Source organism: Sylvia atricapilla, chromosome 2 (genome assembly GCF_009819655.1).
Source record: "Sylvia atricapilla isolate bSylAtr1 chromosome 2, bSylAtr1.pri, whole genome shotgun sequence".
In the NCBI taxonomy this organism is placed as follows: domain Eukaryota; kingdom Metazoa; phylum Chordata; class Aves; order Passeriformes; family Sylviidae; genus Sylvia; species Sylvia atricapilla.
This window is the reverse complement of record NC_089141.1, coordinates 109,872,708-109,888,808: the sequence shown is the minus strand read 5'-3', so window position 1 is coordinate 109,888,808 and position 16,101 is coordinate 109,872,708. Positions and strand designations below refer to the sequence as shown.

General features: G+C 39.4%; 1 protein-coding gene across 1 annotated transcript; it reads left to right on the top strand.

Moving 5' to 3' along the window:
* Window positions 1-340: 340 nt before the first annotated feature.
* PWP2 (PWP2 small subunit processome component) lies at window positions 341-15,992 on the top strand. Its single transcript, XM_066314096.1, has 21 exons — window positions 341-374; window positions 495-607; window positions 1,251-1,345; window positions 1,704-1,803; window positions 2,295-2,438; window positions 2,811-2,946; window positions 3,373-3,593; window positions 4,065-4,208; window positions 4,924-4,994; window positions 5,697-5,833; window positions 6,947-7,095; window positions 7,699-7,846; window positions 8,922-9,072; window positions 9,407-9,587; window positions 10,565-10,712; window positions 11,664-11,772; window positions 12,066-12,131; window positions 12,280-12,498; window positions 13,573-13,723; window positions 14,767-14,841; window positions 14,991-15,992. Exons 1-21 carry the CDS (start codon window positions 357-359, stop codon window positions 15,136-15,138), a joined length of 2,724 nt encoding a protein of 907 aa, XP_066170193.1. The 5' UTR covers window positions 341-356; the 3' UTR covers window positions 15,139-15,992.
* The last annotated feature ends 109 nt before the right edge of the window (window positions 15,993-16,101 follow it).

The window sequence follows — 16,101 nt, the reverse complement described above, 5'->3', positions numbered from 1 at the left end:
GATCTATTTGTACGGATTGATGAGATCCCTCAGCCCTGTCTGACAGGCCCAGCTCCCGCAGTCACCCCAAAAGCATTTACTACAAAGTAAAAATATATTTAAAGAACCACAGTTCTCGTGGCGGGTGCTGGGGAGGGCCGGCGGCGTGTGGATGTGGCCGGGGACACAGAGAGCGGGGCCACCTCTGGGCAGGGACAGTCCCCGGCAGCAGCTCCGCTCCTTTCCCCTCCGCCTTCCCCTCCCTTCCCCTCCGTCCTTTCCCCGGTTCCTCCCCGTTCCCGGCGCATGTGCGGGATCGCGGCCCTCCCCTCAGCGCCGCCTTTCCGCGGCCGCGCTCCTGCCCACGTGTGGCCGCCATGCGCCTCGCGTACCGGGTGAGCGCGGCCGGGTGATCCCGGCATCATCTCCCCTTCATCCCCCCCGATCCCCGGCACCATCTGCCCCGATCCCCGTCTCCCCGGCCCCGCTAACCCTGCCCCTTGCTGCCCCCGCAGTTCTCCGGCCTGCTGGGCACCGTGTACCGCCGCGGCAACCTCAGCTTCACTCCCGATGGCAACTCCCTGCTCAGCCCCGTCGGCAACAGGATCTCCCTCTTCGACCTCAAGAAGTGAGAGAGCGGCGAGGGGCGGGGGTTTTGGGGGGAATAAAACTCTTGAGGAGGTTGTGGAGCCCGATCCATGGGGCTCCCCGGGATGCTCGGCCTGCCAAAATATCCCGGAAAGCGACTGCTTTAGCGTTTAAAAGGTAGAAGCCTTCCCAGTGGAATACCTGTCACGGTATTGTGCGGGTACACCCATGTGGGGAATAGCAGAGGAATTGCATAAAGGTGTATTTCAGAGGGAAAAAAAAAAAAAAAAAAAAAAAAAAAAAGGGAAGAAGTAGATTTTTATTTGATTTGGTTGTATGGTTTCTTCATGTGCTTCTTGTGTATAACAAACCTTAGAGCATCACCAGCCTTTCCTGGGCGCCAGAGTTAGGATGGATGCTCCCTGTGCCTGCATTCCCGTCAGGAGCCTGTCCCTTGTGTGGAATTACAGACCATCCTGGGTCGGGAGGGTGGACAGAACAACCCACGTAATTGGTGTTATAAGTTTGTGACAGCCGCTAAAGCAAGCTGTGGGGTTTTACATCCAAACTCTGTGGTCTGAAGGAAGGTATCAAACCATATTTCATTGACACCGAAGATGATCTTCCTGCATTCCTGTCCCGGTTTTACTGTGTTTTCCCCCTGTTCTGTGTCTGTGTTGCAGTAACAAGTGTGAGACGTTGCCGCTGGCCACACGGCTCAATATTGTGTGCGTGGGGCTCTCTCCAGATGGAAGCCTTGCCATCCTAATCGATGAAGGTATTGCACAAAGAGGCGTCTGTTTTGTAAAAGAATTCAGTAAAAGTGCAGCCTTGAGAGGAGGAAATCTGTATTGTTGGATATTCAGCCTTAACACAAAATTAGAAGTGGACTGCTTTAAAAATTGCATTATAATTTTTGGGGAAAGTATCTTTATTTACAGAACTTAAAAATAACTTGCTTACAGATTTTGGATAGTGTCTTATAATTTGGATGGAGTTTTTTTTTTTTTTTTAATAATATTAAGCACACTGTCTTGAAGAGTTTTCCCCCTCTTTAAGAAAAGGAAGGTTTGCTAGGATTATAATTTCTTTGGGAACTAAGTTATCCTCATGATCCTTTTTTTCTGCCCTTACAGAGGGAGCTGCCTTGCTTGTGAGTTTGATTGGGAAATGTGTGATACATCAGTTTTATTTTCACAAGCCAGTTCACAGTGTCAGCTTTTCTCCTGATGGCAAGTAAGTAGAGAGTGCATGCTTTACAACAAAACAGCAGAAATTGCCCCATAAACCAGTTGTGATGATGAAGACATCCTAACCAATCTGGGAATGTTTCCTATTCATGAGTGAGGGGAGATTTTGAGCTGGTCAGGGTCATTTCATAAAACTGAGAGGAGAAGAAAAGAAGGAAAGCAAAGCCTTGGAAATAGAATATCCTGGTTTGAGTGTTTGAACTTTTCCTTCTATTTTGAGGCTTTGAGAATAACAATTTCATTATTTAACTTAAGTGATTTTTACTGAAGGTTTTCTCTTTTATAATGCTTAAGTTGGGGGATAATATCAGTCTGCAAATACTTTGCTTTTTGTTCAAAAGCAATCTATTTTTATTGTTTCAGTAGTGCAGGAAGCTCTATTTTTGTATTGTTTCTCTGTATTGCAGTCTGTACTGGACAGTTGTTTGCTTTATCAGCTTTGTGTTTAATTATGTCTTTTCCCTTACCTTATTCCAGGAAATTTGTGGTCACAAAAGACAACCTTGCCTACCTGTACCATGCTCCTGGGAAGAAAAGAGAATTTAATGCATTTGTTCTGGACAAAACCTACTATGGCCCTTATGATGAAACAACTTGTATTGACTGGACTGATGATTCCAAGTGAGTCATTCTGCACGTGTTATTATTTGAATGCACATTGCAGTCCCATTTTCTTTCCTCTGAACTATTTTACTACCTTTAAAAAAAAATCTATCTTTAATTAAAAAATATAAGTAGGCAGATCAGAAAGTGCAAAAAATGTATGTGTTGGGAAATGAACAGTGGATTCTTGCTTGAAAATGATGTGGGCGGGGTTGACCTTTTGAATGTGTTTTAACCCCTTCTACCTCTGCTACAGTCACCATCCTCGGCTTACAACTCTGTTGTTTGTAAAATGAAGTGGTAGCTGGTGGATTTGAGCTCAGAACATTCTCTACCCAGGAAGAGTTTTGCAGTCCAGTGTTCTAATTGGAATTGCCTTTTGTTTTGCAGGTGCTTTGCAGTGGGGAGCAAGGACATGTCCACGTGGGTGTTTGGAGCAGAACGATGGGCAAACTTGATCTACTACTCTCTTGGAGGCCATAAGGATGTCATAGTTGCCTGCTTTTTTGAAGAGAACAGCCTAGATGTATGTATAATCACACAACATGCTTTGCATTTTAATATTAAAATACTGAGAATAGAATCTTATCTCTAGGTGGCGATTTTGACAGTATCTCAGAATTTAGTGTCTCTTGATTGCTCTGCCATGATTAAGTGTTTAAATTTGCTCCCCCAAAATGTTATAACTTTGAATATTAAAAAATTAATTAGCTTAGCTGTAATGCTGACTGGTAATCAAGTTGCCTTTGGTCCTTGCAGAATTTTTCTGAGGGCAGGCAAAATAATTCACCAGTTCTCAGGACAAGTAAAACTCCCAGTTCAAAGCACCTTGGATTGTATCCTGAGGATACAATGCACACTTGCTAACCCTTCTGCAAATCCATATTCGTGGTTTTTGCAGAGCACAGAGCATGGGTATTGGACAGCAATAATTTGTGTGTTTGTATTCTAGCTGTACACAATTAGCCAGGATGCAGCTCTGTGTGTGTGGCAGTGTGACACTGAGCTGGATGGTTTGAAGCCCATGCCCCCTAAAGATGCAGCAAAGGAAAAGAAGGCAGCAGAAGATGATGAGGAGTTGTTTGAAGAGCCAAAGGGTGAAGAAATTCATGGGAAAGCTGATCCAAGTGAACAAGAGACTAGAAATAAAGTTAAATATTCACGTGTTGCGAAGTAAGTGGTTGTCAGTTAACAAAAATCAAAGTTGTAATGGGGATTTATTGTACTGCACTAATATTTTCATCTGTTATAACTTATTGAAAGCAGTATAAAACTGCCCAGGATTTAGAAATTTACTGCAGATCCCATTTTAAGTAGTTCTGGTAGAACTCCTGTCTGTCTTACCTTGGTTATGTAATGGGCACTGCCTTTCACCTTCAGAATAACTAGTGTAATTTTAACAATATAAGAAATACTGGCTTATGGTGTGCCATTATTTGGAACTCAGAAAGTACAAATGGGGTCTTTATTACAATACCCTCTCTAAGTCTTGAGGCTTTGATTTCTTGCCAGAAAGGATTGGTTTACTTTAGGAGATGACATAAAGGTGTCTCTTCAGCCTCTTTGGTGAGCGTCTTGAAGATGCAGCTCTAACAACATACTGTTCTTTAACATTCACCTTTTTTCTTGTTTCTTGGGTGCCAGGTATTTTTTCAATAAGGAGGGAGATTTTAATAACCTGACAGCTGCAGCCTATCACAAGAAAACACACCTTTTAGTCACTGGTTTTGCCTCTGGAGTCTTTCACCTCCACGAGCTTCCAGATTTCAATCTGATCCACTCCTTGAGGTGAGGTATGGGGTTGATACTATATTTGGTTTGGTTTTTGTGGGGGAAAGGAATAGGGTGTTTTGTGGGGGTTTCATATTTGTTTGAGGGAGAACACATCACGTTAAGCAGTGGAAGATGAATAAAATGATCACAAAAAATCTTAAAACATGACTATCTATTTAATACTATAATTTCTGGAAAGGCAAAATCATAAATTTATGTAATAAATACTATATAATTCCACTCCTTATTCTGGAAAAGTGAGATCTGAATAAGGAAACTATTCAGGAGTTCTGGTTGTTCGATATAGACTTCTTTAACTCTGTCCATTTTAATATTTTCAGTTTCTTTGTTGAGAATATTGGCTGGAAAGTTCTGCATACTTAAAATTACCTATACATTGTGTCTAAATTGAGAAATCAAATCAGATTCTTTTCTGTAGCTGTAGGATGCCAGCTAACCAATGTAGAAAAACCCCTTATTTTATTTTCCTAAACTTGGGGAGTTTTACTCTCTGTTGGCAAGTACATCTTTGGGAGGCAGATACTCTGCCTTCATTCTGAATAAGGGATGTTGGATGGTTTGGAGTGGAACAAAGGAATGAATTTGGTGGTTTTTGATGTTACAGTGATACAGAAGTTCAGTAAAACAATCAAACAACTTTCTTGAGCAGTGTTAATGAATATTAGACTTGAAGTTTTATCACACTTATTGGTTAATTCTCTTACTTCAGTATTTCAGACCAAAGGATAGCTTCTATTTCTATCAACTGCACTGGTGACTGGATTGCTTTTGGATGTTCAGGTTTGTCAGTGTTTTTTAGTTTGTATTCATGGGAAAAATAAGGAATGTGATGGGCGTGAGGCCCAAATCCCTCTTGCTAGTTTTGACTCCAGATGTTAAATAATTGCTAGTCTCATATCTGTGGTGTCTAAGTGTAGTAAAACAAGTACCACTAATTAATATCTCACAGAATTCTGATGATTCAGGAAATTATTTTACTTGATACAGGAAAAAATATATATTTTATATAGGAAAGCTCCAACAGTTAGGATGAGCCCAGATCCCTTGTAGTTAATTTCTGCTTTCATTCTGGGCTGTTTTCTCTTCCTTTGCCACATGTTACCCGTGGCATTTTACAAACCTGCCTGGATGTTCCAGCTTTCCCACCCTGTCTGTAACAGTTTGCATAAAACCCTAAATGTTAATCTTGTACACAGCCCTGCATTTCTCTCCAGCTCAATTATCATCTAGTGGGTAGCATTGCTGTTGTAGTATTGAAAAGATTATTCCAAGTTACAGCTCACAGAGGAAATTTTTTGGGAAAATTGCCTTGAAGTCAAGAAAGGAAAATGCTTTTCTTAGGGCTGAAAGATGCAGAATTCAACCTGTCTGCATCAACATTTGAGGGTTTTTTTTTACCATTGCTTGCCACTGTGTGTTCTGTGACTTGCATTTGCAGGGTCAGTGTGCTCGTGGTTGTGGTTAACCCTGCTGTGCTTACAGGTCTGGGGCAGCTGCTGGTGTGGGAGTGGCAGAGCGAGTCCTACGTGCTGAAGCAGCAGGGCCATTTCAACAGCATGGTTTCCTTGGCTTATTCTCCAGATGGACAGTACATAGTAACTGGAGGGGAGGATGGCAAAGTAAGTGAGGCAGTACTGCTGGAATGAGAGCTTTTAATAATGTGCTAAGTGGCTGGGCTTTCCATTTTATATAGAAAGCTCTGATACTGTAATTGGTACATATTTTTTTTTATTATAAGGTTGTAATTTTTTATCCTCTCTTCCGTTATATGTTTTGATTCTTCCCTCTAGAGCATATGTATTTTGCTTTGTTACTACCAGTGTCTGCAAATCACATCAGTTATGCTTTCTAGCAGGTGATTTTTTAATTATTATCAGTCCAGTCACCATAAACACAAAAATATCGAATTCATTAAGTGTTAATTTATTTATGGTTCCATGGTATTTTGGGATGAATGAGCTTCAGCCACCCAACTTCTTGCCCTTTTAATAATTGTTTTTGATATGAGATGAATTTCAAATTATTTATAAAAGTGCAATTTTTTTTTTTTTTTTTTGTAAAATGTACCATTTCAGAAGCTTGTAATTTTTCCTTTAAATAAGCTTCTCATGGATGAGTTGCGTTGAAATGATAGGCTGTGTGTACAGGTACTTTTATTTTAAAAGGTGTTTTGCCACAATTTCTTGGCATATAAATGGGACTAGAGTAATAGCTGATCTCCTATCAAAACTCTTAAATGTCAGAAGAAGATCTGCCACTTCATGGCTTCTGCCATTCAGGATGAAAATTGGCCAAAACCCAGAAGTCTCAAACTGCAGAAAGCTAAATGCATAACATTTTTGTTCAGGAAAAAGAAACCCCAGCTGAAATACCATCTCAGTTGTGACTTCTGTAGTGGCTTTAGTGTTGGTTTTTAATTTGACCCCTGTCTTACTTGACTGTATAAGCTTGGAAGCTCGAGATGCTCACCAAGTGTTATTTTACTTTAAAATTAACTTTGTTTCAATTTTGTTTGCGTCTGTCTCCACTTACGTTTTTGTTTTTATGTTGCAAAATTGTCTTAAGAGGTTTAATGATAATTTGTGGCCTCTTGACTGCTATTACCGAAAGTCTCTAATGCTGTGGCAGAGTTCTAGAATTAGGTTTTCTTTACTCTGCTGCTGCCTTACCCTTATTTTCTGTCTTTACTGATGATGGAGATTCTAAGAAGTCTTTTCTTGTCTGTCCTGCAGGTGAAAGTGTGGAACACTTCAAGCAGCTTTTGTTTTGTCACCTTTACAGAACACAACAGTGGTGTAACTGCTGTAACTTTCACTTCCACTGGTTATGTGGTTCTGAGTGCTTCCCTTGATGGGACAGTGCGTGCCTTTGATCTGCACAGGTAACTCTTTGCAGGAAACTTCTCATTTAGTTCTCAGCTTTCACACTCCCCCCCAAAATACAGCAGGTTGCTGATTGCTTGTTTGAAGTCTCATGAAGGTGAGCAGCGCTGCCTTACTGGGTTTTGGTTCAGCTTTGGTTTAAATTTAGGTAGTAATTAGGAATGCTGTTACTCCATCCAGTTTCTGTGAAGAAAATTCTGGAAGAACTTTCCTCAGAGATGCTGGAAATCCAAGAAGATCATTGTCTGGCTTCACACAAACTGGGAAAAGGCACTTGCCTAACAACACTTTCCATAGTATAGTACAGCTGTGCACAGAACTGGGTGTGTAGACAAGCCCATATTTCTAAAACATTCACATGTGCTATTTAATAGAAGAAAGCTCCTCAGAGTATTTCTGTCTCCTACTTCTGCAGAGGTTTTTTCTTTTGAATTATGTAATCATGCCGAGGCATCACATCTAGTTTTATACAATGTTTTTTTTTCTGTACAAAGCTTAGAAGTCTTTACAAAACAAATGAGCTCCTTTTGTAAATAAATTTGTTAAGCACACATTTAAATCTACCTGAAATTTCTCATAAGTTCTTTTCACCTCATCAACAGGTACCGGAATTTCCGTACCTTTACGTCTCCACGGCCAAGTCAGTTCTCCTGTTTAGCTGTGGACTCCAGTGGTGAGATTGTGGCAGCTGGTTCCCAGGATTCCTTTGAAATATTCATCTGGTCCATGCAGAGTGGGAGGCTGCTGGATGTAAGGACCCACAGTGTTGGGAGGGCTTGAATTTAACACTCTGTGGACACTCAGCGACTTTGGGATGTGGTGACACTCAGCAACTTTGGGATGAGCCAGGGGGTTTCAATACAACACGAAGTGTTTTGTTGTAGTCAGAACTGGAGCTAAACTATGCTGCTCTCAGGTTTTTTTTGTGTGTTTTTTTTTTTTTTTAATTTATTGTGAACTTATTTTTTATTTATTTATCAACCTGAATTTGTGTGGCAAATATTTTTTTTTAAATTTTTGAGTAATGAGCTCTTTCTAGTGATGAAGTAACACCAGTATTGCTGAGCTAACACATGGGCACAAGAGTCTTCTCCTCCTTGCTCAGAGATGTTCTTTTTCACATACTTTCTGCAGGTAATGAAAAATTGTAGTTACTTTATTGGGACTGATAGAGATTTCATGAAGGGTTTTGCTGGAACAGAGCAAGGACATGACTTTTCAAATATTTTTTTCAATTCTTAAGCATTCCTGTACATCTTGTAGAAGTAGAAGAGCTCAGTGATTTACGTATTTAATTTGGCACAGCCATAGAATACAGATCACTTCAGTAACTCAGGGTATACTTGACTGGATCTCCAGAGTTTTAATTTTTTTCTTTGATTTCATTTTTTTGAGGAGTAGGAGCTCCATGAAATGAAAATCTCTGTTACTCTTACTTTCAGCTTTTATTTTTGGTTTTATTCTGAAGTGTTATCAGCTGCAGGAGATGCTGAATTCTCAGAGCAGTGACTTGATTTTTCACAGTTGGTCTGATTGTTCTCAAAGGGAGGAAAATGGCACACTGCATTCCTAAAGTGTGAGCATAGGAGTGGTTGTAGATGCCTGTATAGTGGTAGCACTTCAGGGAATTTTTTTAAAACTTGTGAAAATAAAAAGTTGAGAATCACTAGTGTGTATCATGCCCTGTGTCCAAAAGTGATCTCAAGTGTGTGAGGACAAGTCAGGCATGGTTTATTGGCTATTTATCTGGAGTTTGCTGAAAGCAGATTACACAGATTTCAGTTTCTTTCACTTAATTCTAGGTTATTTATTCTTCTCTTCTTAGGTCTTAGCTGGTCATGAGGGTCCCATCAGCAACTTGTCCTTTAATCCAACGAAGTGTGTTCTAGCCAGTGCCTCTTGGGATAAGACTGTCAAATTATGGGACATGTTGGACAGCTGGAGAACTAAGGAGACATTCATAATGAGCTCAGATGGTAATTTTTGTTTCATTTCTCATCTTTTATCAAATATAAAAATAGTATGTAGAATGTGTTAATAACAACAGAGCATGTCAGATACAGAGAGATTCATGGAAATGGAAATCAAAAGTTCATTTCACTCTTGTACTTCGTTAACGCAAGAAATATTTTAATTCAATTCTAGCTCAGCTTTATGATTAACTAAACATCTATATGTTGCCCACGGGAAAAAGTATAGTCATACTTTTTACTCTGAAACTTTTTCTTGTAGCTGAGATAAGAAAAAATGAGGGTATTTTCTTAGAAAAACATCTGCCTGCATTTTTAACTGTTATTAAATTCCTCGCAGTTCTTGTTGTTACCTTCCGTCCCGATGGCAAGGAGCTGGCGGTCGCTGCTTTGAATGGCCAGATCACATTCTGGGATCATGAAAATGCAGTGCAGACTGGCTCCATTGAGGGCAGGCACGACCTCCAGATGGGGAGGAAGGAGCTGGATAAAATAACAGCCAAGCAGGCAGCCAAGGGCAAGTACGTCCAGGGGGCTGTGGTGACAACAGGGCGCCACGCTGGGTTGCTTTGGAGTTGTTTTTCCATTTGTTTTCTACATCAAGATTTCAGAGTGCATCTGCTGTTCTGATGTTTCTGATTCTGGTGCTGGGTTTTAAAAGATTGCCTGACATCTTGATGCCTCCCTTTTGTAGCTGGCTGTGTTCTCTCACTGATCAGCATCATTCTGAGCACATGTTCTTTCTCATCAGTTATGGACTGGGGTTGTCAACATAATACTAATTTCTCAGGCCAAGTGGTTAATTTGCTGTGGGTTAGGTTTTTAAGTAGGTATCTTCATACAGAAATACTAGTATACAATCATTATTATGTAGAAACTATTATGTTTTTGTAATTAAAGTATGGGGTTTATTACTTATGACCTCTTGCTGTGCATGTTGAATTTGTGTGCTCTCAGAAAGTATATCAGAGAAATGTTTTATTATTCTCCTTCCCCCCCCCTTTTTTTTCCCATATTGCTTCCAGTCAGAACAAATTTAAAAAACAAAACAAAACAAAACAAAAAAAAAAAAAAAAAAAAAAAAAAAACAAAAAAAAAACCCAATAACTTTTTGAAAAAAAAAGTTTTGGGAAAAAGCAATATTTTTTGCTGGTGAGCTCTCAACCATGTCTTTCAAACATGCCATGGCATTGTTTTTTCTGTAGCTCTTCTGGCAGTTTTTTAGTGCTGTGCATGGTGTAGGTGAGAGCTCACTGACTGAGCTGTGACTCAGATTCAGAAGTATTTCAAAAAGCTGTTAAAGTTCTAAATTGTCTGTGATTCATAGTAAAGCACCAAATGCTTTGTAGTAAATTTGTGTGTGTGTGTACATACCATGTGAATGAAGATCTCCACTTTTTCCATGGAGTGATTTTTTTCTGAGTCTTCACATTATACTCATGTCTTTTAGCTCAGATGTGACAGTGAAATTAAACTGCTTTCTCTTTTCCTTTACCAGATCTTTTACAACTCTCTGCTACTCAGCAGATGGTCAATCTATTCTGGCAGGTGGATTGTCAAAATTTGTCTGTATATATAATGTCAAGGAACAGATTCTTATGAAAAAATTCGAAATTTCATGCAACTATTCTTTAGATGCAATGGAGGTATGTGAGCACAGGAGTCTTTTTTTCATTTCCTCACCCCCACAAGACTTCAGTTTTGGTATAGCATCTCATTAAGAGTGATTCATGAATGTTTGTTTTTAAGAATGGGTTTATTTTTGTGCAGGAGAGGGGGAAGAAAATAGTCCTCTTGGAATAGAATTAATTCCTGAAACTCTTGCCAGATTTGTAGTTGGTTGTATTGAATGGGCAGAACTCTCAAACATACTAAGTTAGTTGGCACTAGACTTAAAATAGAAGTGAAAATTTAAATTACCAACATTTTGTACTAAGCAAACTCCCCAGGTGTCAGTTTGTATTAGCAAAGAAATTAAGGATTTTTTTTTTATTGTTGTGGACATAGAACAACATCACTGACCTTTATAAACTCTGTTTCTCAATATTGCCAAATGCCAAAATAAATTCCTTCAAAAGTGAATGATGAAAAACATCAGAAGGAAAAACATTCCAGTAACCCTTTTCACCATCCCCTTGCCAGGAAGAATGGGGTTCTTCCTGGTGTGGGGGAAGAAGTAATGGGATTTTTGTTCCACTGTTTATGTCAGGCTGTGTCTAACTGTGCTTCCAAGTATTCTTTGTCAGCAGTGGTTTATGAGCTGGTGTAGCTCAACATCTGGCTTGAAAGAAAGTGAACCAGCTGAAACAGAATCCTGGAGGGGATGGATATTTAGAAATGGAGGCCAGAGAGGTCCCTAAAATCTCACTTACATTGTGAGGTCCCTAAAATCTCACTGCAGTGCTCTGGCCACAGAGCCCTTGCATTGGCACAGTGTAGTTATGGAACCTGCAGGACAGAAAGAGCAGAGCTGCAGCTGAGGAAGTGCATCTCTGGAGTAGAACAAAGTTATAATAATGTGAAACCACAGTCTAAATTGAGCTCTGCTGTTTGAGAAAAGATTCAGTGCAGTGAATGGAACTTGCATGTTTTTCCAGGAGTACTTAGATCGGAGAAAAATGACTGAATTTGGCAGCATGGCTCTGTTTGATGAAGGGGGTGGAGGTGATGAAGGTGTTGCCATCCCTCTTCCTGGAGTAAAAAGAGGTATGGCTTTGGCTTTGCTCTCTTGTTTCTACTTTTGTGTGTGTCAGAACCTTTGACACAGATGAGAAGGATTTGATGAGCTCAGTTTTACCATCAGGATTACAAAATTTGGTCCCCCCACTTAAGCTGTAGGATCTCTTGCACATGGACTGTGCCTTCCTTACCCAGTCTTTCATTCTGCCAGGTTTTACCATGCTGCATATTATTTAATGGTAGCATCATAGTCAGAGTTGATGACTAGACTGTGAACTTTGTGGTGAATATGTTAAATCACTTCTAAATTTCTCTTTTAGGTGACATGAGCTATCGACACTTTAAACCAGAAATAAGGGTGACTTGTGTGCGATTCTGTCCGACAGGTTAGTATCAATAATGAATTTAGGATTTTTTTTTTTATTCCATATAAAACATGCAAAAGAATCCTACTGGAGGAAGATTATTATTACTCTTCTCTTTCCATTCTAGAACATCCCTCTTTGTTACTAAATACTGTTACTTTTCCTCTAGGACGAAGCTGGGCAGCCACCACCACAGAGGGTCTCCTGCTCTATTCGCTGGACTCTGGGCTAATTTTTGATCCTTTTGAGCTGGATATTGATGTCACACCCAGCAACATACACAAAACATTGAGTCAGAAGGAATACACTGTGGCTATCGTCATGGCCTTCAAGCTGAATGAAAAGAAATTAATTCAGGAGGTCATAGAGGCTGTCCCTAGCAGTGAAGGTGAGTGGATCTGCCATGAAGCTGGACTGAGCTAGCTGTAAACAGACATGTGTGAGCCAAAATAAATTGAGGTGTAATGGTAGACTTTTTGGTGTTAATTTATGTTTTAGTTTTACCAATCTACTTCATGCTCATTTAGTGACTTTTCTGCATGGAATTTGTCAGGCCTAGATGTGCAGGCAGAGTTTTTGGATGTTGTTTCTTGGAAGAAGTTGATGTTGAAGGGCCACATCAAGTTGAACGTGAGTTAGCACTGTGCCTGTGTGATGAAGACCATTAACCAGTAATAAGGTTGTAATCACCAGTTTGAGGAAAGTGATGAATCTTGTCTGTGGAGCACTTGTGGCATCACATCAGGAGTACTGTGCCTAGTTCTGGGACTGACAGCACAAGAAAAGGCATTGACACTCCAGAACATCTGGTGGAGGGCTTAGAAAATAATTGGAAGGCCAGAGTACAACTGAGAAGAGGCTTTTGTAATCCACTGTTAACAGGATGATTGTGTACCTATTTCTTAAACAAAAGCTGTTTTTGAGAGTGGATTAAATATAATCATGTCATTTAGTTATATGTGAGATTATTTTGGATGCTTCTAAATTGTGTTTCTTTGTGCTGTGCAGTTGCTACCAGCATTCAGACACTTCCTGTCTTTTCAAGTATCACTTACTGCCTCTGATTGTTGTGCTTGACTACTTCCACTGAATACAGAAATTCGGGTGAAGTCAGGAGCAGCAACAATAAAGTCTTACTTCAGAAAAGAGGAGGAAAGGGTGGAAATAAAAATTCTGAATGAAAGCTGCTGGGGAGAGTACTCTGCTAGGAGGAAGAACTTGGAGAGGGAGGAGTTGATTTCTTGCTTTTAAATAAGGTAGTGTTTGGAAGGCTTAAAGAAGGAACATTTGTCCCCTGAGAGATTGTGGTACTGTACCCTGAAATATAGCACTAAATACCCACCACTTGCCAAAGTGCTGCTTTCTTCTCCTTGTGCTTTCCTGTGGTCTCTTTCATGTTATTCCAAATAGTAACTCAACTCTGTTGAATCTTTATGGGCTTTTTTTTTTCCTCTTTGCACAGTTGATGTTGTCTGCTCATCACTGCCAGAGCTGTATGTGGAGAAGTTACTGGAGTTCCTGGCCTCTGCATTTGAGACCTCTTGTCACCTGGAGTTCTATCTTATCTGGGCTCATAAGTTGCTTATGCTGCATGGACAGAAGCTGAAAACAAGGTGAGAGCCCATGAAAGTCAAAATGCTGACAAGGATATTAAAATTAAAAACTTATTAATTTAAGGCTTTTGCTTAACATTTACTGACATTCTAGATAATACGTGCACTACAATGACAACACTTCAGTTTTACAACTTCTCTACTAATGGTAAAAGTTCCAGTTTGGACTTGATCTTAAAGGTCTAAAAAGATTCTAAGAAGTGTGTATGACAGAGTTGGAATACCTTACTGGATTTATGAAGATACATTGCAGAAACATATTTCAAATTCAACATATAAAACTTTGCTTGAGTTGCTTGGACAATAACTGCATAACCATTTCAAGAGTGACAGTAAGATTTTGGAAATTGTGTTTTTAAACAGTTATGCATCTTAAATGTAACTGAAAGGTGATGTGCAGATATTGATTGCGTTTTTACAGACTTAGCTTGTGATTATAGCTGGTAGTACTCTGCCTTCCTACAGAGTACTTCAGAATTACACAGGCCTGGTCTGTGAATTATATTAGGCTCACACCTAGTATGGAATTTTTAGGCTTCTAGGAATAAAACCAGGCAAACTTACAAATTTAAAAAGGGCTAAGAGAGAGATAATCTGAGGAGTCCTGCAGTTTAAAACCCAGTGCATTGTGTAACTCGTTCCTTGCTTCAACATGAGTATTAATGGTTTAGTTACTGAAATGACTGGAACAAAATCTCTCCTTACGTTCCTGCTAAGGAAGAAGAGGACAATTTAAAACAACCTCCCCCTTGTTCAGAAAGTCTTGTAGTATCTGAAAGGAGCTGTCATTGCTGCATCAAGCAGGATTAGCTCTTCAAGATGCAATTTGACCTTAGAAAAATATTTCTCAATATATTACTTGTATTGAGTGTAATCACTGTGGGCAGAGTCAAAAGCAGAGAGCTTTTGTTTCTTTAGGATTATCTTTAAAACTTGGCATTGAAGTTGTATGCTCGTTAAAATCTTGAGAATATAGAAAAGTTCTAGATTTCCATATGTAAATATGAACTGCACTGCAAATTGCATGTTCTTCTCCATCCAAGGTCAGTGAAGCTGCTTCCTATGATTCAGTTCCTCCAGAAGAGCATCCAGCGTCACTTTGAAAATGTTTCAAAACTGTATGTATTATTGCATTTGAAAGTTCAAATAAAAAACCTGGGGTGATTTGGGGGGTTGACAGTGTGCTGTTAAAACTTTTGAGACAGTCTTCTTTTAAAGTTGTTTTTATTTTAGGAGGAAAACAGCGTTTTCCTATTTATTTTTACAGCTGTGAGTGGAACATCTACAACATCAAGTACACGTTGGCCATTTCACAGCAGCGGGGCATGAAGCGTCTGGCAGAGGAAACCCCAGGAGATGAAGAGGAATTGGATTCTGACAGTGATTATCTTATGCAAGAAGCTCATGAAGGATAATTTGAGTTCCTAATTACTCTTTGTGAGAGGGAGAGAACCTCAGACAGTACTTTATGCAGTGGTATTCACTGAGAATGAGTGGCCCTCATAGTGGCATCTGTTCCTAATGGTGTGATGGAGTTCCATGGGAGGCAGGGAAGGAAATGCAGGATATGCCATGGATGGCACTGCCTATTTCCTGTACCATTTGGCTGTAAACTTGACAGCATCGATTTCTTGATTAACTGATTTTTTTATTTTTTTTTTACTAATTCCTGATTTCAAGTAAGAAAACAATGAAGTGTTCTTAGTAAAGTTAGGAGTATGACTGGAAGAAGTTTATTCTTTATTAAAAATGCCTTGCACATGAAGTATTGTAAATTTTATAGTGCAGGCTTGTCCTACGCTGGACTCTAAATTTTAAAACTGATAAAAAAAAATTCTTAATTGGAAACGTACTGGTCTCAACTTACATTAAATGTTATTTTACTTGGATTTAGTATGTATATTTCTGGAACACTGTTTTCTTAGTTCTGTAACCTCCAGACATGATGAGATTTCAATAATGAGGAGAAATGAGGACCTACAGCAGCAGCTGTTGGAGAAAATTTACGGGGCTTTACAACTTGTGTTGAGGTTTGATGGACAGCCTTGTAATACTGAAGTGAAAATTTATTTGGACATTACCAACTCAATAATATAACTTAAACTGTAAGAGAATGTGTTACAAATGTCATGGCTGGGGGGTTTTTTGTGTGTATGTGGGGTTTTTTTGTTGTTGTTTTGGTTTGGGTTTTCTTTTTCTTTTTTTCATGAAAGCCCTTTATTGTCTTTTTTAATGTTGTTATTAACACATTAAAACCTGAAACTTTTGATTCCCTTTCTTTTTGTGAATTGATGAGATAACTGGCTAATAAGAGTGGGGAACTGAATACAAAGAATTGAGTCTGTCCTTAGAATAATTTCAAGCCACACACTGAAAGG

What these genes read in the sequence shown, in the direction of transcription:
- PWP2 (XM_066314096.1), top strand. An exon ending in TGCCATCCTAATCGATGAAG is followed by an intron (nt 1,346 to 1,703) that starts GTATTGCACAAA and finishes CTGCCCTTACAG; the next exon opens with AGGGAGCTGCCTTGCTTGTG. An exon ending in CGTGCCTTTGATCTGCACAG is followed by an intron (nt 7,096 to 7,698) that starts GTAACTCTTTGC and finishes CCTCATCAACAG; the next exon opens with GTACCGGAATTTCCGTACCT.